Source organism: Podarcis muralis, chromosome 14, assembly GCF_964188315.1.
Source record: "Podarcis muralis chromosome 14, rPodMur119.hap1.1, whole genome shotgun sequence".
In the NCBI taxonomy this organism is placed as follows: Eukaryota; Metazoa; Chordata; class Lepidosauria; order Squamata; family Lacertidae; genus Podarcis; species Podarcis muralis.
The window spans coordinates 40,666,666-40,685,950 of NC_135668.1; the positions used below are offsets into that span (position 1 = coordinate 40,666,666).

At 45.2% G+C, this 19,285-nt stretch overlaps 2 protein-coding genes across 4 annotated transcripts in view; one reads left to right on the plus strand and one right to left on the minus strand.

The window, feature by feature from the left end:
• The window catches only part of PDXDC1 (pyridoxal dependent decarboxylase domain containing 1), a 35,744-nt gene extending 33,901 nt beyond the window's left edge, over positions 1-1,843 (minus strand). Inside the window, exon 1 of the mRNA XM_077918507.1 lies at positions 1,631-1,843. Coding sequence (XP_077774633.1) covers positions 1,631-1,651 — 21 coding nt within the window. The 5' untranslated portion in view covers positions 1,652-1,843. The remainder of the gene's footprint in view (positions 1-1,630) is intronic.
• Positions 1,844-2,786: 943 nt separating this feature from the next.
• Positions 2,787-15,167, plus strand: MPV17L (MPV17 mitochondrial inner membrane protein like). Of its 3 annotated transcripts, XR_013390577.1 has the most exons (5): positions 2,807-4,331; positions 5,836-5,906; positions 8,651-8,680; positions 10,148-10,394; positions 14,431-15,167. XR_013390577.1 is itself a non-coding variant. In XM_028706176.2 (4 exons), the coding sequence occupies exons 1-4, from the start codon at positions 4,025-4,027 to the stop codon at positions 10,325-10,327; spliced, it is 588 nt and encodes a 195-aa protein (XP_028562009.2). In that variant the 5' UTR covers positions 2,809-4,024; the 3' UTR covers positions 10,328-15,167. The 3 variants fall into 3 exon arrangements, 2 of the variants coding, with proteins under 2 accessions (XP_077774636.1, XP_028562009.2); XM_028706176.2 differs by having other exon boundaries at positions 2,809-4,331; positions 10,148-15,167; XM_077918510.1 differs by lacking the exon at positions 5,836-5,906 and having other exon boundaries at positions 2,787-4,331; positions 10,148-15,167.
• Positions 15,168-19,285: the final 4,118 nt, after the last annotated feature.

Below are 19,285 nucleotides of genomic sequence, written 5' to 3' on the forward strand. Positions count from 1 at the left end.
TAAGCCAATATGTAAAATATTGACACATAAATAGAATTTAAGGTTTTTTCCTCATTTTTTCTGTGAATGAGACTGCTTTAAAAAAGTCTGTGCGTTTCCAGCTGGATTACAGGGCTTACCTGCGACATTTTGCTGCCTGAGGCAAAGGACAAGGTGCCACCTCATTCTACCATTGTACAAAAACTGGCAAGAATAACAGCTGAATCACACTTTGACAGTGGCAACAAGACAGCATCTTCCTCCACTGCACCTGAGGTCAGAAGCCTCATTTAGGAGGGTGCAGGGCAGATCACATGGCACATGCAGCTCTGTCCATTCCCCATCCTTCATCATCTGTTGTGCAAGGCTTTTGCCTCACACTGCCTAACGGTAGGGCCAGCCCTGCGCGATTGCAAGCTAGGTTGGATATATTATACATAGACAAGATATGATTCTTGCCAGATAGATGGATAAATAAAATAAATGCCTATCAAGCAATATTCAGCACTCTTTCTCCTCTCCTTTTGGTTTTAAAAACCTCAAAAACAAAGCCTGAAATATATTAAATGCTAATGGTAGCACCACTTTCACAGTGCCATCCTAGACACATCTACTCAGAAGTAGGTGCAATTTACTTCAGTGGGACTAGCTCACTTCCATGAGTATAGGATTGGAGTCTCAAGGAGGTGGCCTTCTACCACTTGAGCTATGTCCCACTGCTACCCTAAGAAAAATAATCATTTTCAATGGTTAATATTATGATGATTATTAATGTTGCTATTATATCCCTATTTAAAAACAGTACATATACACATATGCATTTGTTACAAGGTTGTATCCAGACTTAGTCCTTCCGAAATTAATGGGCATGACTAACTCAGGATCCAGCCCAAGCTCATCAAAATGTTGCTTTAAAAATAATATATTTGTATATGTGTGTGTGTGTGTGTGTGTGTGTGTATAGTCAACAAACTCATATAACATACACACGTATATATTCTGCACACACAATATGCTATGTGTGTAATATGCTCTACACACATGTGCTTACAGATGTGCTTTTATATGTGTACGTATGTTTTATATATATGCATATATGTGTGTGCATAAACAATATTACAAACACAAATATGTGTTAAGTATATATGTATACATATATTACACACATGTATGTGTATAATATATGTATACATATATGCTTCTGCACACACACATATATAACACAATATATGTATGCACACACACTCATATGTGTGAGCATGTACCAATCTATGTGTGCATATGTGACTATATAAATATTACACAAATATGTATGTACCACATACAAATATACATATATGTGAGTGTATGTGTGTATGTATATATGTTATAGGAATTCTAATGACTATATATATATATATATATATATATGCATGTATATGCGTGTGTGTGTACACATATATATGCGCGCACACACATCTATAAACCTCTCTACTCGCATTTGCAAGGCTGCTGACTGTGGACCGTCGTCTGGAGCAGCGATCACCCCCTGTCACGATTTCCCCTCAGCCCCCGCCCCTGGCACCGCGGACCCTTCCTCCTCCGCCCCGTCCCTGCCTCCCTGCCCGCCCTCCGCCTTCCCCGCCTGAGACACTTCAGAGGCAGAGCCGACCTTCTCCAAGGAGCTCTCCATGGCCGGAGGTTCTTCAGCGGCAGCTGCGGCGGCTGGTTCAAGGCCCCCCGTCTCCTCCTCCTCCCTCCTCTCCTCAGAACACTTCCGCCTTCGCTTCGGCCTCAGCCGGCTCCACGTTGGCAGGGCTGACGGAGTGCCAGGCGGCGGCTGAGGGAAGAGAGGGCGGGGCACGTGACGGCGACCAGGACGAGGGGAGGGAAGTTACGCGCGCTCACCTAGGAGACGGGAGCCCCACAGGCTTCCGTACCGCCTCTGATTGACAGAGGGCGCAAGAGCCCCACAGGCGCGGGCCTCGTGGAGCATACCAAAAATGAAACCTGGGAGGGGGACACCGGATAGTGGGAACGGGAACGGAAAGCTTAAAGGTCTCTTAAAACTGCTGTGATGAGAGACGGCTCGCCTATTAGAGCTGCGTTCGCGCCTCTAAAAGTTACCGCCCCCATCTCTTGACCTCGAGCTGTCGCCCCTTCTGTTTATAATGGAACATTCTCCAAGAAGGCGATGACGGAATCCGTGCCGGCTGAGCCTGCGCACTGGGCTGGTGACACGGCGAGATCGGCCGACGAAAAGCTTAGGTTGAGAGTTCGAGTCCCGCCTTCGGCTGCGAAGCGTTTGGCGTCGTCGCTTCGACGACACAACTGCGTAGATTCATTAGGTTGTAGCTTTTTCATGGAGGACAAAGTCCTCTCATCTCTGTTTGTATTCAGCCTGAGAGGACGTTGGGCTTTGTGCAGTAACGAGCTATAGCAGCTATAGTCATTTCCTGGTAGCAGCTTACACAGTGGGACTTGCTTCTGAGTGAAAGCAGCAAGCAGGATTTAGAGCACCAAAGTCCTCTCCCCTCCTTTGGCTTCCTGCAAATGGTATTCAGAAGCATTGCTGCTTCCAACTGTGGAGGCAGAGCACAACCATCATGGCTATTATCCTATGGATTGTAGTTAAATCAATGAACATGCCTCACAGGTTCATTCATTTAAATGAGGGGTCTATCCAGTGTTTCTTCAGGGGGCACTCAATGGTTCTTTTGGAAAAAATGGTTGTATCCAACTTATACTCACAGTGGACACAGTGTGTTTTTTCTCTCTAGAAAAATAGGCGCTGGTACTCAACACCATGGAGTTGCTACAGCAAGTGCCACACTTTTTAACATAAAAAAAATCAAAGAGGTGCCCGTACTGTGTACCTTTATATCAACGTTGCCCAAAATCTCGTTTGTAACTCCTGAAGGAGTATTTCATTTTGAAACACATGGAAGTAAAATAAAAAGCCTTACACCTGTGCTTTGTTTTGATCCTATGAACTTGTTGCCCAGGATCCCTTTTAAATACACAGGGCTCCTACCACTAACCCAACTGAGGGCAAAAGACTTCCCTAGAGATGAGATACTTGTAGATAAAAAGGACCATTAAGAAAAAGCGATATACTCTCCCAAAGCATGCTAGGGGAACAGATACACCCCTTGACTTTGCCAATGTCTCAAAACTGAGCTGTGCTGCCACACTGTGGTGAGAGAAAGTGATCCCATAGCTGTTATGAGTGATCTGGAGTCTTGTGGCCACTCCTCTTAAAAGAGCAAACCACATTTATTTACCTATTACATTTATATCCCTTTCCTGCGTGGAGCTCAAGGCAGTTTACATGGTTATCTTCTTCCCCATCGGCATCTATCACAACCAACCCTGTGAGGTAGGTTGGACCGAGAGACTGTGACCGGCCCAAGGTCCGCCAGTGAGTTTCATGGTGGAGCAGGGATTTGAACCCTGGCCTCCGGGGTCCAAGTCCTCATTTCATGGTGCATATTTGGGAGCGCATCCCTCTGCAGGGTGCAGAGAACTGGGTGGGTTGGTGTGCCATACTACGCCATAGCCTTCCCTTTTCAACCTTCCCTTTTTTGCGGGAAATTTCCTTATTCCAGTGCCGTTTCCCGCTGCTTCTGGCTGCTATTCCGGATTGGTAGATATCCCGTAGACTGTCCCCGGGACAGGCGAGTCTACTGATCCCTTATTTTCGAGGCTGCTGATCCCTTATTTTCAAATCTGAAAGTTGACAGCTATACTACGCGTGGCGAGTGAGGAACCTGGGTCCCCATTTTCACATAGCTATGAAGCAATCGGGATGATCTTGGGCCAGTAGCACCAGTCTCTCGGCCAAACCTACCCCGCAGGGTTGTTGTGTGGCGGGGAACCTGATCCCCAAGCCAAAAAACGGGGGTGGCGGCGAGGAAGCGGCCGTGCGCGTCGACTGCGAAGGGGGGAAAGGAGGCAGGGACTGAGGCGTCTCCCTCCGGCGAAGGAGGAGGAGCAGGAGCTGCAAGGGCGACGGAGCCGGCGATGCGAGCCGGCCGGCTTCCTTGAACCCCGAGCCGGGCGAGCGATGGCCCTGCTGGGCCGCCTGGTGCGGCGATCGCCCTGGCTGTGCAACGTGGCGCTCTACGGGAGCCTCTTCGCGGCGGGCGACGCGGCGCAGCAGCGGCTCCGGCGCCGGCCGGGCCAAAGCGCGGACTGGGCGCAGACGCGGCACGTGGCGCTGGTGGCGCTCACCTTCCACGGCAACTTCAACTACGTGTGGCTGAGGGCGCTGGAGAGGCTGCTGCCCGGCCGGGCGCCCGGCGCCGTGCTGGCCAAAGTGCTGTGCGACCAGCTCATGGGCGCGCCCATCGCCGTGCTCGCCTTCTATACCGGTGAGTGAGGCCGCGAGAGGGGGGAGGACGGAGGGGGCCAGCTCCGGAAATGGCAGCTGTGCCTCTGAGCGCACGCAGAGTGCAGGGAACCAGCCAGTGCTGGATTTACGTATAAGCTAAACAAGCTATAGCTTAGGGCCCCACTATCTTGCCCCCTCCCCCCTAAATTTCACTATTAATATACTTCTTCTTAATTGTATTTCAGTTCAACAATTGCTTTGATAAAATACATATTTTGTTATGTGCAAATGGCTTTAGATACCCATTAGGTCCATAAATTACCATATAGCATATATTCAACATAAAAACCAGCGACAGTTTGTCGTTGACAAAAGACAGCCGGACATATAAAGGGCCCCATTACCTTCAGTAGCTTAGGGCCTCATCAAACGTAAATTCTGCCCTGGTGGAGCACCCAAAAGCATCCTTGCCCGACCTTGTTACGCTGGTGTTGTATTGCTTTAGTGCATTTCTAGCGCACCTTTTTCCTCCTCTCAAGGTGCCATACATGGTTCTCCCTGCTCCTCATTCAATCCCCACAACAATCCTGTGAGATAGGTAGGCAGGCAGGTTGGTTAGGCACCCTGTGAGCTCCGAGAAGGCATTTGAACCCTGGTATTCCGAGGTCCTAGTCCACTACTCTATAACCACTACATCAGCAATCAATGTGCACTGAGTTTGGACTATGACTCCTATCAGCTGCAGCCGGTACAGCCTTGCTGGTTGTAGCCAAGGAGACAGATAAATTACCATTCTCAGAAGCATGGATGAATGGTCCAAGGCACTGGATTAAGGCTCCAGTCTCTAAACCAGGGGCATGAGTTCCAATTCCACTCCTGCCTGTGCTTTGGGAAGGACCCGGACTCAGTGGTAGAGCACCTGCTCTGCACACGGAAAGTCCCAGGTTCAGCTACCAGCATCTCTAGTTAGGGCTGAGAGAGACCCTGGTCTGAAATGCTGGAGAGCAGCTGCCAGCCTGTGTAGACAAGATTGAGCTCAGTGGACCAAGGCTCGGTGGACCTAAGGCAGTTTCCTATGTTAGGGAGAAAGGCCGCTGCTCACTGGTACAGCATTTGCTTTGCCTTCAAACATCCCAGCTTCAGTCCCTGACATCTCTTTCTGAAATGTTGGACAGCTGCTGCAAGCCAGTGTATAAAATACAGGGCTAGGTGGACCAAGGATCTGACTTGGGCAGATTCTTGTGTTCCTATGTGAGGTTTGTTTTTTTAAAGAAATGGGTGGGGGACAGGAAGCAACTAATTCAAGAAATTAGGTTAGAATTGACAAGATGTGACTTTAACATGAAGCCGTGCATTAAAAAAATAATAATTCAAGAGATCACAAGATACATATTTTATGGCAAGACAAACATGCTATTCAGGATGCATTCAGAAGGAAATGCTTAGTGAAGTAGAAATGTGTGGCATAGTATAAAATGCTGTGTAAATGAATTTCTAGTAGATTTTACTTGTATTCTGACTTTCCTTAAACATTTTGTGACCAGGCATGAGTATACTCCAGGGGAAAGAGGATGTCTTTGCCGACTGCAGGGATAAATTTTGGAATACCTATAAGGTAAGTGCAGTGCTGCATTGAACGTGGTCCCATCACCACACACACCTTACAAGTATGCCCACCTTTTTATTTACTTACTTATTTACTTACAGCATTTATCCCCCAGCCTTTAGCCAAAAAGGCGCTTGGAGTGACTTCCAAAAATTATTTATTGGGCTGTATCTGCCCTCAGACTCATCATCAAAAGACATGACACATGAAGAAAAAGGGGAATACTTTAGGGAAGAGAAAAAAAGAAACTCAACTTACAGTGGTGGTTCTGGCTGTCTGGCCCTCTTCCCATCCCTCAAATTATGCACACATTACATGCCGAATGCATCCTGCTTTTGTAGTGAGGGGTAAGGAGATAGGTAAGGTCCTTGCTCCCAGAGCTGACCACTGGAACTTTTCCCTCAGCTATCCTTTTGCCATTTGAGATTTCACCAAGTACTGTCCACTTGCAAAGAAACCAATTTTCCCAGTTCCAAGCACTAGAAACGTGTTTTTAAAGACACAAACCGGTTGCTGCAAAGGCTTTCTACTGGGGTCACAAGCCTTAAGTTTTGTGATGAAGAGGCCCAGCCAGTAGATATGTGGGCAGGGGTGTATGGAGAGAATCAGTGCAGAAGACTCAGAACATACAGTAAATGGGGGCAGAAAGATACGTTGGAAGTTGTTCAATTTTTAAACATATAAACACATTTTTTTAAAAACAGGTAAACAAGAGCATCTTGATTGCCTGCTGTCCCTAGCAACTCAGGACATTATAAAGGAGAAATGCATTTATGTATTAGTAAGCAATTTCAGAGAATATTGCCTGTATGCTTTTCCTTGTATCTCCACAACTGCAACGCCTGGAGGCTTGCCTTTTTCTTTTTAATGAAAGCTGAGCATGCAAGGTGTGGCTGTACCTCCACACAGCCCTTGCTTTTGTGGCCATGACATTGTTCATAATCAGTCTGCATTTCAGCTCTTACCTCAAGCGTGCATTTATGTAATGCTCAGAAACGGTATTATGAGAGCAAGGAAGAAAAGAGTTTTGCAGGTGGTGTGAAATAAATATGGTTGTTCAGAGGCGTTCGTCCTCTGCGGTTGAAGGAAGCATTTGTTCCTCTATACCTTTGTTTGCCAATCTGGCAAATGTGCGAGTATATCAGGTATCATGTAATTCTTGCGGCCCACTATGCTGTGCTTGTTGTGCTTAAAATGAAGCAGGGGGGGTCTTAAAGTGGCAGTTTGAGGATTACCCACCTTCCCGCTTGTGACAGGCCCCAACTGCGCTATAGATTTAAATAAAGCAGGACCATACCACTTTAAACAGTCATGACTTTCCCCCAAAGGATCCTGGGAACTGTAGTTTGTTAAGGGTGCTTAGAGTTGTGAGGAGACCATGTTCCCTGTCCACAGCCGCCATCTGTGCTTTAACAATCCATCCCTCTTCCCAGGGAACTCTGGGAATTGTAGTTCTCTGAGGGGAATAAGGGGACCTCCTTTGGGTTGCGCAATATGATATCCAATGTAACAGTGGCACTAGCAGAAGCTGATTGTAGCAGGAAATAGCCAGGCTACCACAACCAGCCACAAGAATCATGCTGGCTTCTTGGCCTTCTTTTATGAGAGCCATTCTGCTAGCACAGCTAGTACACCACTAAGGGACTTTAACTTAGCACAGCATTGAATTCCACCCATCTATGTTGTTGTTGTTGTTATTTCATTTTATGATGTACATCAAACAGAGAGAACAATGATCACAACAGATGAAAATTAGAAGATGGAAAACAAAACTATAAAATAGGCACATGGAATGAATAGTTGCACACGAATTAAAATAACAAAGTACAAAGAAAGACTATCAACACTATCAGGTCATCAAGTTTAGTTCCAGATTTGTTGGGCTTGTGACAAGGGTTGCCTTGAAAATGATGGCTCCGCTGTATATGTCATAAAGGAATGTCAAACCATATAAAAGGTGTCTGGAGGTTCTTGCCTTGTTTAAATCTCAAATTATGCACGACTTTCTCCAGTATATCCCAGAGTAAGCAGTACCAAGCATGCAGCATTTCTGGCTGCTTTCCATTGCAATTACTATTTGTGCTGCCAAGATAATCTATAATCATAGAATCTTAGAGCTGGAAGGGACCCAAGGGTCATCTAGTCCAACCCCCTGCATTGCAGGAATCTTGGCTAAAGCATCCATTACAGATGGCCATCCAACACCTGCTTAAAACCCTCTAAGGAAAGAGAGTCTACCACCTCTCATGGAAGTCTCTTCCACTGCCAATTCCATGACTAGTTCTTTTGACAATATGTTTACATTGGTAAAAGGACGCGCTTGGTGCTGTGGGTTAAACCACAGAGCCTAGGACTTGCCGATCAGAAGGTTGGCAGTTCAAATCCCCACAATGGGGTGAGCTCCCGTTGCTCAGTCTCTGCTCCTGCCAACCTAGCAGTTCCAAAGCACGTCAAAGTGCAAGTAGATAAATAGGTACCGCTCCGGTGGGAAGGTAAACGCCGTTTCCGTGCATTGCTCTGGTTAGCCATAAGTGGCTTAGTCATGCTGGCCACATGACCCGGAAGCTGTACTCCGGCTCCCTTGGCCAGTAAAGCGAGATGAGTGCCGCAACCCCAGAGTCGGTCACGACTGGTCCTAATGGTCAGGGGTCCCTTTACCTTTACATTGGTAACTCTCATTTATTTTGATGGCTTTTTTGTGGTACTTTCCCCACTCAATTAATTGCTTTAAATATATTTTGCTTTTGTTTCAGACTGGGCTGATGTACTGGCCTTTTGTGCAGGTGAGTTTAAATTTGCCTTCCCTCTCCTTAGAAACTCATGAGGAAGACAACAGCAGCAGCTACAATGTGCTCATCAACACAGTCGGAAGATTGCCCTGATGCATTCATTCTTCACCACATCCCCATCTCTCTAGTTCCGGTGTCTGGGGTTGTGGAGCAGCCATAAACCTCCTATCTGTGTCCCCTTTGAATATTCAGCTGTCCCTGTTATTGCAGCAGCAGGAGATGCATTCCTTGGGTGCTGAATCTGCTGTTCCTGGGGATCCTGCCGCCTGAGGTGGCTGCCTCTCCTAGCCTCATGGGTCGGCCGGCCCTGACTGTAGCAGCCACCCCTCAATAAGGTAACCCTCATGGGTTACCTCATGGCCCGATTTCGGTGCTTTAAAATTAAGACGCACCCTGTCAGTAACACTTGAGATGTCTGCTATTATATCCAGCAGCAAGGATTTTTTCCCACATGGGAAGGGAAAACCTGTTTTGAGGCAATTTGTAAACAAAACTGGAATTTTATTTAAACACACACAAGGCAGGCTGTAGCTTAATGGTTACTCTGATAAGGCCCAATACTTTGTTTCAGTAAAAAAACTATTTGCAGATATAGTTAAAAACGTACTTAAAGCTCATAATTTAAACCTCTCTCTAGAATGGTTATTGGTCTTGCACTATAAGTAAAACACTCCCAGCCCTTTCTAGAATCTTTACATTGCCCTTAGAAAACAATCTGGGTTGCCCTGCCTAGCCAGCTGCCAATTTGACCATAACTCGGCTCTAAACTGATCCCTATCTCATCACTTTCCAAGCCCTATCCTACAGTTAAGCCCTATATCCACTCTGACAGTTAAGCCCTATCTGACAGTTTAACTGTCAAGTTATAACTCTCTACTCCCTACTGATTAAATGACACTCCAGCTCTGATTGGTTTCTTGGTCGCCAGGAGGCTGGCCCAAGGCCCATCCATCAAAGAGACCAACATAAATAAATTCTCCTTGGCTTACCCCCATTCTATTTCCCTTTTCAAAGCTTGTAGAACACCAGATTGGAGTAGTTTTTAACTACAGGAAAATCCTAGAGTTTCACCATTCTGTAGTGAAATAAACAACTATCCAGCTTTTAGAAGACATCTGAAGGCAGCCCTGTTTAGGGAAGTTTTTTAATGTTTGACGTTTTATTCTGTTTTTAATGTTCTGTTGAAAACCGCCCAGAGTAGCTGAGGAAACCCAACCAGATGGGCGGGGTAGAAATTATATTATTATTATTATTATTATTATTATTATTAGGCAGGGTTTGGGAACCTGTGGCCAACTCCCATCGCCACACTAAATCTCACACTGCATCAGTTCAGCAAAGCAAGCTCATTTTGCAGCAAGTTGGATCTGCAACAAACATGACCAGGTGAAGGCTCTGATATTTCTCTTGTGCGTTTAACTCGGTTTCGTTCTGTTTTTCTTTTTTCTTTCCCCCAAATAGCTTTCCAACTTCAGCCTGGTTCCGGTGCATTGGAGGACGGCGTACACTGGCCTGTGTGGTTTTATCTGGGCAACTTTCCTGTGCTTTTCCCAACAAAGTGGTGACGGAACTGCAAAATCAGTTTTCTTGTTGTTCCGAGGCAAAAAAACTGACATGGACGAGATGCCGCCAGAGAAATAAATATATTGCTGGTGCAAAGCATCCCTCACCTGTCAGGGAGGCAGCGAGCTGCGTTGGCAGATGCCAGGTAGATTTTTTTAGGGGGTGATGAGAATGTACATGAAGGTAGAACTAAAAGTGAACAAACTTGAGCATTTACGAAATGGTACCTTATTGCTGTGGGAATGCACTCAGTTAACTTTTAGGGTTGTATCCAATTATTGGGCATGACTAACTTAGGCCCCTTAATTTTAATGCTTCTCCTCTGAGTGGGCTTTAATTGACTGCCACCCATCCATTCTGCCAGTGCTATTTTTCTAGAAAAAGAGGTGCTGGAGCTCACCATGAACACCTCCCTTGTTCTCTTAGAATGGCAATGGCGCCCACCTGAGAGGTGCTGGAGCTGAGTTCCAGAGAGTTCCGGCTGATAAAAAGCCCTGCATTCTGCAGAGATACAGTGGTGCCTCGCAAGACGAGATTAATTCGTTCCGCGAGTTTTTTTGTCTAGCGAATTTTTCGTCTTGCGAAGCACGGTTTCCCATAGGAATGCATTGAAAATCAATTAATGCGTTCCTGTGGTCAAAAAAAGTCCAAACAAAGCCAAATCTGGTACAACAAGAGTTTATTAAGTGCTCTTTAAAGTCACAGATACTGTAAAGAGCATTTCAAAATTCAAACCCAGATTTTTTTAAAAAAAACAGCAGAGTGGCCCAATGGTCACAGAAAATCATAAAAATGCAGAAAAAAAAAACACAACCTTCCAGATTCTTGCAAACCACTCCCCAACTGTTCCCCCGGTCACCCAGCACACAGAAATTCAAATCCAGATTTTTTTTAAAAAAACAGCAGAGTGGCCCAATGGTCACAGAAAATAATAAAAATGCAGAAAAAACACACACAAGCTTCCAGATTCTTGCAAACTCCTCCCCAGCCACCCACCACACAGAAATTCAAACCCAGAATTTTTTTCGTCTTGCGAAGCAAGCTCATAGGGAAATTCATCTTGCGAAGCAGCTCGAAAAACAGAAAACCCTTTTGTCTAGCGAGTTTTTTTGCCTTGCGAGGCATTTGTCTTGCGGGGCACCGCTGTACAGTAACTTTACTTCTCTTTTATTTCAGTCGTGGACTTGAGGGTTCAGTGTGCGCCTGTAGAATTCGGGAACATAAAATATGTGAACTACCAATCTATGGTTTAGAGCAGGATTGAGGAAGTTCTGTCTGGCTCTCGGGACTTTTCCGGTACTGCCCTCCCCACCCCAGTCGCACTCTCTTCCCCCAAAACGATACCCTTCACTCCTTGAATGCTTTTGCTTTGCTGGGATGTGTTCTTGAACTCTGATCATGCCTCTTGTTTGACTGGATGAAGGCTGTGTGCGTATAAGCTATCCTGTTGCACAAAGGTAAGACTTAACATTTGTTGCCATACCCACATTTGGTTCTGGCCCTGCCCACCAGCATGTGGCCCCTAAAAGGTTATACAGAAGGGAGTACGGCCCCCAAGCTGAATAAAGGTTCCCCACACCTGGTCTGGAGGGATACAGTCCATTGCATTGCCTGATTTGGGTCTTTTTGTGCTTCGTGTGTAATAAATCCAGTCTGATGCATGGTTGCATCCTGCACAGCTGTAATTCAGCCTGCCATAACAATAATAATATTTTATTTATACCCCACCCATCTGACTGGGTTTCCCTAGCCACTCTGGGCAGCTTCCAACAATAGATTAAAAACACATTAAAACACCAGACTTTAAAAACTTCCCTAAACAGGGCTGCCTTCAGATGTCTTCTAAACGTCAGATAGTTGTTTATTTCTTTGACATCTGATGGGAGTAAGGACCTATCCAAACTTGCCTTTTGCCCCACTCTTTTTCAGCCAGAGGTTTACACTTTAATGCTCTGTGTCTGAGTGTTTGTTTGTTTGTTTTTGTCCCAATCTTTTCACATGAAAACTCACTCTTTGAAGCTGAATCGGAGCAAACATCAGCTTGGGTTTTTACTGCAGGTTGAGATTTGCTCCGATTGAGCTTTAAAAAGCAGATTTCTGCAGAGAAAGCTCTGGAGCAAAAAACAGGGTGTTCAGAGACAGAGCTTTAAATGGCAGGCCATGCCTGGAAAGAACGGAGGCTAGGTAAGTGTGGATAAGCCCTAAATTCCTAGTTGTCACATGGCCATATGTTTTTGCCTTTGACTGCAGTCAACTCCTGCCATCCTTAAAGGTAAAGGTAAAGGGACCCCTGACCTTTAGGTCTAGTCGTGGCCGACTCTAGGGTTGCGGCGCTCATCTCGCTTTATTGGCCAAGGGAGCTGGCGTACAGCTTCCGGGTCATGTGACCAGCATGACTAAGCCGCTTCTGGCAAACCAGAGCAGCACACGGAAACACCGTTTACCTTTCCGCCGGAGCGGTACCTATTTATCTACTTGCACTTTGACGTGCTTTCGAACTGCTAGGTTGGCAGGAGCAGGGACCAAACAATGGGAGCTCACCCCGTCGCGGGGATTCAAACCGCCGACCTTCTAATCGGCAAGTCCTAGGCTCTGTGGTTTAACCCACATTGCCACCCACGTCCCCCTGCCATCCTTGCCCATTGGCTATTCTGATGGGAGTTGGAATATGACAGTGTCTGGAAGGCAGCATGCTGACTTCTCCTGGAGTAGAGCCTCAGAGAAGTCCTGCATGAACTCCTTGATCCACCTGAAGTCTAGGGGATTAACAACCCTCTCCTAATAGGTTTCACATGTATTGATTTATTTTTAATCTGTCCCTCCAGCTTAGAGAGGGTGATAGCAATTTCCGTTCTACAGTTTGCCCAAGCAGTTCGATGTTCTGGACAGTCTTTCCAAGGTCATTTTTCTCCAACCAAAGGCGCACAAGAGTGTTGCTGTTCTTCTTATTTTTATATATTTACACCCTGCCGTTTTCTCTGACAGGACTCACGGCAGCTTACAAATAAAACAATGATCACTAAAAACAGAGAAAAAGCAATCATATTTTTTTTAAAAATAAGCATTAATAGAATTAAAACTATATACATATATAAAACCTGTTCAAAACATACAAATAATGACAATAAAAATGTTAATGGTGGCTTGGAGAAAGTCTGCAGTTTTAGTTACAAATACGCAGACTGAGAAGGCCTGGTTAAGAAAATGCTCTCTGGATTGCCATTTTGCTTCATAAGCAACAATAACTGATATTGCGGACAGAATGCAGAATCCTATGGCTCTAGTCTTTGAGGTTATTAAAATCAGGTTGAAAATAACGTGGGAAACGCCAAGGGAAATTGTGAAGGCTGGGCAGGGTCTTTAGTAGGCAGGGTGGGCTAACTAGAAGATTAAAAAGATTGCCAACCATGGGCGTTGTTTTGGCAGCTGCTAGTTCCAGTCACCAGTGCAGTCCAAGAACTGCATTCCCTCATAGCTAATCTCCTGGGGGCCACATGCCCAGGATGGGCAGGGCTGGATACAAAAGTAGGTGGAGCAACGGATGTAAAATTTTACTTTCATACAGTAGGTTACATTCTAGCCACACAGAAACCAGCTCACCACATGTATGTATCCAGGAGTTTTCAGGTGCTATCCTGGCATCTTCACTTAAAAGGATCTCGAGGCTGGGAGGAAAACCCTGCCTCAAAACCTAAAGAACTACTGACTTCCATTGTAGTGGCTGGATGGCCTAATGCAGGCATAGGCAAACTCAGCCCTCCAGATGTTTTGGCCTACAACTCCCATAATCCCTAGCTAACAGGACCAGTGGTCAGGGATGATGGGAATTGTAGTCCCAAAACATCTGGAGGGCCGAGTTTGCCTATGCCTGGGTGAATACAAAGCCGTTTCATATATAAAGAGTAATTTGAAAAACTAGCATATTTTTTGTCCCAGGATTCAGGTGTGATATTATGATAATTTGTTTTAGAGGAGAGCATGTTTCATTGATTTTCGATTATGTATTGTAATTGGTTTTATAAAAAGAAAAGTAATTCATGAATAGCAAAGGGCACATTTCATTTAATCATGAAAGGCAACAACAATCCACCTGGATTCATGAATGGCAAAGGACATAGGTCAGTTGGTTCATGAATGGAAAACAGTGTTCTGTCTTAAGACCCATCCCTGCTCTTGCCCAGGTCCCATTAATTTCAACAGAGACAGTACAACAGAACCTCCAGGTCAACTTCACCTCCAAAATGACATCATTTATAAGTAACAAATATACCCCTTGATACACCAGTGTTTAAGATCAGGATTCCCATTTCATGGGTCACAAGTGTGTTATTGATCAGACAACTGAAGGTCAGTATATTCAGTAAACTGTTTGATTTTTGCTGCTATTTATTCCCGTGGAAAGGAGGCCAGTTGCTCGTTATTTCTCTCCTACAGTCTTTCTCTGTGCTGCAGGGCCATTTCTCGAGGGATTGAAGTGGCTTGCTTATTACAGGGCAGCGCAAACATTTGCCTATCGCAGCAGCTAACCTCACAGTGGAGAAACATTAACTGTATAATTTAATTTTATAGCAGAGTTTAATTGCTCAGATGGAAGGCGGGTGGAATATTGAGTCATCAGTGTTCTCCTTGCTAATTATTAAAATTCCTTGCGGATTATGCTTCCCCTCTCCTGCAATGTACTTATACTGGAAAAGCAAGGCAGCATGGGTTCTGTGCAAAGCTTGCAAGATCGTTTCATGAGGACCAAGAAAACATGGTGTAAAAACTTAATCTTCAGTCTCATTCTGCTTCAGCATCTGGGCAGAAACGTAGCCCAATTTTCTAAAAAAAAACCCGTTTCATCTGTTTTTGTTAACCCATATGTTTCCCCCCAAGTGAATGGTGCTTTCTCTCTTTCTCTAACGATAGTGAAGTAATTTTTTAAAAATTGCATTATTTATTATACAGATTTAAACTACTGACTCTGATCTCCTGCTGCTTTCAGCTGCAGTATTGCTGCAGATATGTGAAATACTGCAGTTATGACAGAATATTTAATATACAATGACATTCTCAATCATTTTAATAGTTTACTTACTAAGTGTTTTGGGTTTTTTAAAAAAAGAAAAATCTGTGTGCTTTATATGTACAGTGATTCCTTCTATTTGTTTCAAAGTAAATAAACTGGGTGGAGGTCCTGATATAAGCCTTCTGCCTCAAGTAACCTGAAAATTATGTGGGGTTTTTAATGTGTTTTGGAAGTTTTGTTGTAGTGTTGTATTGCATTCTGTTGGGTTTTGGGGTGTGTGTGTTTTTGGTGGGTTTTTTTTGCCTTGGGTGGACATGGTCCTGAAAGGCAGCATATAAATGTTTTTAATGATATAGATAATAAAATTATGATATTGAAAACATTTTGCTGCTGACTAACAGTATGTGGAAATGAACCATGTGACATGGGCTGCCTGTGGGATCAGCGCTTTTATCTCAACCAAAGGGAAACCCATTTGGAAGAAGCTTGCAAGCAACGGAAGTAATGTAGGAGTTTATCCTGGCCTGCTGCATTAGAGAGGGAGAAATTGCCAGGTGGTTGTGCCACGGTAGGCCTATGGGCCTGCTTAGAACCACCAGGCCATTTTGGCCAATCCATGCCAAAGCACTGTGAGTGGCACTTTGTAAGTGACACATTTCAAACTGCACTGGCAAAACCAGGTTGCCTGATGTGGTGTCAGGTGATTGGTGGGTGGAAAGTGCCACCCAACTGCCGGACAGGAGGGCGGGAAGATAAGAATCCGGCCCAACTGCTGAATTCATTTCTTCACCTCTGCCATGCTCTGATTATTTATTTTGATTTATATCCCACTTTTCCTCCAAGGAATTCAGGGTAGCTTACACAGTTTCCCCTGAGCCCGACTTTCGCTTGGAAAGGCCTTTCACTTGGAGCTATCCATGGTGCTGAGATCAAGTGCATAGAATCAGAATTGTAGATCTGAAAGGGAACTCAAGTGATACCTATTCCAACCCCCTGCAATGTAGGAATCTCAACTAAAGCATCCATGGCAGCTGGCCATCCAACCTCTGCTTAAAAACCTCCAATGAAGGAAAGGCTACCACCTTCCAAGGGAGCTATCCATGGTTCTGGAATCACTTGTCTGCCTTTCCCCCATGGGTTCCTGGCACAGATTGGTCAAAACAAGAGTTGGGCCATAGTGCTCATGGGCTCACACCTCCCCTGCTGTCATACCCTGCCTCTGTTCATTCACTGTGGGCATAATTGAAGCACAGCAGCCTCTTGATGTACGTAGGCTAACCCTGTAAGCTGGTACCCAATATGCCCACCTCCTGACAGCTGTTTTTAACTTTCAAAAAGCCACCTTCCTGATCGTGGATCTACTATGCAGCATCTCATCTGACCAGATGACCCATACCGAATGCTGCGGTACGGCTAGGGTTGGAGGGCCTCCAGATGAGCACCCAGATAATGGTCATGGCAAACGGTCACCTTGGCTGCCACGGACATGCATCCTTATTTTTATTTTTTTAAAGCTTATAGCCAACGTGCAGCTGGACAGGCATGTACATGGTTACAGATGGCCACATATAACATTAAGTTTAAAAACACATTATCCTTTCCTCCAACAGTTCTTTTTAAAATCAACCCAAGTTGGTGGACTTCACTGCTTCTAGTGGGAGTGAGTTCCATAGTTTAACTGTGTGCTGTGTGAAGAAGCACTTTCTTTTATCTGTCCAGAATCCTCCAAATTTCAGTTTCATTGGATACCCCTGAGTTCTAATGCTATGAGAAACTCTTCTCTATCCACTCTCTCCATGCCACGCATAATTTTATAAACTTCTATCATGCCACCTCCTACTTGCATTTTCTCTCCATGCCCCACTCCCAAATCCAAACGTTCCAGACACTGGCCAATCTGACCTGGATAGAAATTCTCTCTCTGTTCTGCAATTGCTGCTCACACCTTTGGAACAAGCAAACCCCATTCATATTACTTATGTACGTATTTCCCTGGGCTTACATACTGCAAACAATCCAATCTGGTAGTCAGAACTTTGTAATAACTGCAGTATAATTCATTTGCAGGATCTCTGCATGTCAGTATTAGCCCTTATCACCTGGCTAATACTTGAAGGATGGAGATGGAAGTCCTGCATTTATTTGTTCAATGAAATATGCTCAGCTGACTCCATTTCATGCACCACCTCTTTTTATATCCGTAACCAAAGCTCAGCAGGGACATTAGCACTGAGCTGCTGTGGGGAAACCCATGACATTGATGGAAGAACTTTACATGAAATTGTAAGCTCAATTGAGAATGGTCAAATACATGCTGAATAGCCCAGGTTCTATATATAGCAGTAATTCGGGCTTTAATCTAAATGGATTGGACAGGGCATCGATGAAGGATGGTGAGAGGGTTTTATAAAGGCTAGTGAGGGTGGGGCTGGAGCTCAGTGGTGGAGCATGTGCTGAGCATGCAGGATGTTCCAGGTTCAATCCCCAGCATCTCCAGTTCAGGCTGGGAAAAGACTTATGTCTGAAACCCTAGAGAGTTGCTGCCAGTCAGTGTAGACTGTACTGAGCTAGATGGACAAATGGTCTGACTCTATAAAGGTGGAGATTTTTTCTGTGAGAGCTACCTCTGTGCACACTCAGACAAGGGGATGTGGAGATTCCTGGGGGCAGAAGAGAGCATCTAAAATGGGAACAAGCTGCCTATTTATTTCATAAAATTTATACACAGCTTGACTGTTAAAAAAACCCAAAACCCTCATCACTGCCCACGTGAATGGAGAAGTGTGACACTTTAACAATCCCCTGAAACTGAGGGTATGATTTCACTGGCAGCCAGCACACTTGCATTTACAAGTCCTGTATACAAACCATTCCCTCCATTTCCAACCTCAGGTGCTGAGTGCTGTTGCTTATGTAGCCAGGAGGCAGTATTGTCATGCTGCTCAAGCCATGTGTTTTGTGGAAATATGTTTGGGGGAGAGGACCCCCAAAACAGCCCAATGTGCACCAAGCATGCCCGGGGACCGCAGAATGCTGGCTGATGATTGGGCTCCTCTGCCACTGAGCTACGGCCAACAGAGGGAGGAACTGAGTGCCTGGACTCCTGAACAGCAGCCCTCCACGCCATAACATTTTGCTGCAGTTTCCACTTGTGTGCTTATACTTCTATTTGAAAATTCCCTGTGGGCCGACTTGCTCTGTGTTGTTTTTAATGGCGGCATTGTTAGCCAACAGTTTTTATTACTGCTTTATGATGCTTCCCCCCCCCCCTAAAATGAGAACTGCATTTTGTTTTATTTTTTGTTGACTCTTCAGGTGCTGGGCACGTGACAAAGAATGCAGCACATCAGGTGCTGGAATTAAAAAAGTGGGAGCTGCAACAAAATGTTGCTGTGTAGCCTTGCTTCATAGAACAGGGGTAGGGAACCCTTTTCATACCAAAGGCCACATTCCCTTCTGGGTAACCTTCTGAGGGCCACATGCCAGTGGGGGCGGAGCCAGAGACAAAAGTGGGTGGAGCAACAAATGGACATTTTACAGTACCTTTGTACTTGACTAGTTTCTCTACTCACACACCCCTCTCTATCCTCTAACCAGGCAAGCAAGAAGCATTAGCAGAGTTCAAGGACATTTTCCAGTCAGGCAAAAGCACTCAGGGTTTGACAAAAGACCAGTGAGGGGTGTGGTGTGGAACGAGAAGTGTGTGACCTGAGGAGAGATCCAAGGGTGAGATGGAGAGGTTTGGTGGGCTGCAATTAACACCCAGGCCTGAGGTTCCTCACCTCTGTCCTAGAAGAACGTCTCCAATCAGGATTCATGCCATTTTGTCATGGGCCCAGAGTCAGCTTCACCTGATGAACAGCAGCCTGAAGGGGGAGTGAACTCCACTTGCAGATGATCAACCTTCAGGGACACAGAGAAGAAGCTGATGAGAACCAGCTGGCTTCAGCCTTCTTCCAAAAATGACCCCTGAATTTTTGAATTTTATTGATATTGATGCTGCATTTTATGTTGTATTCTATGCTATT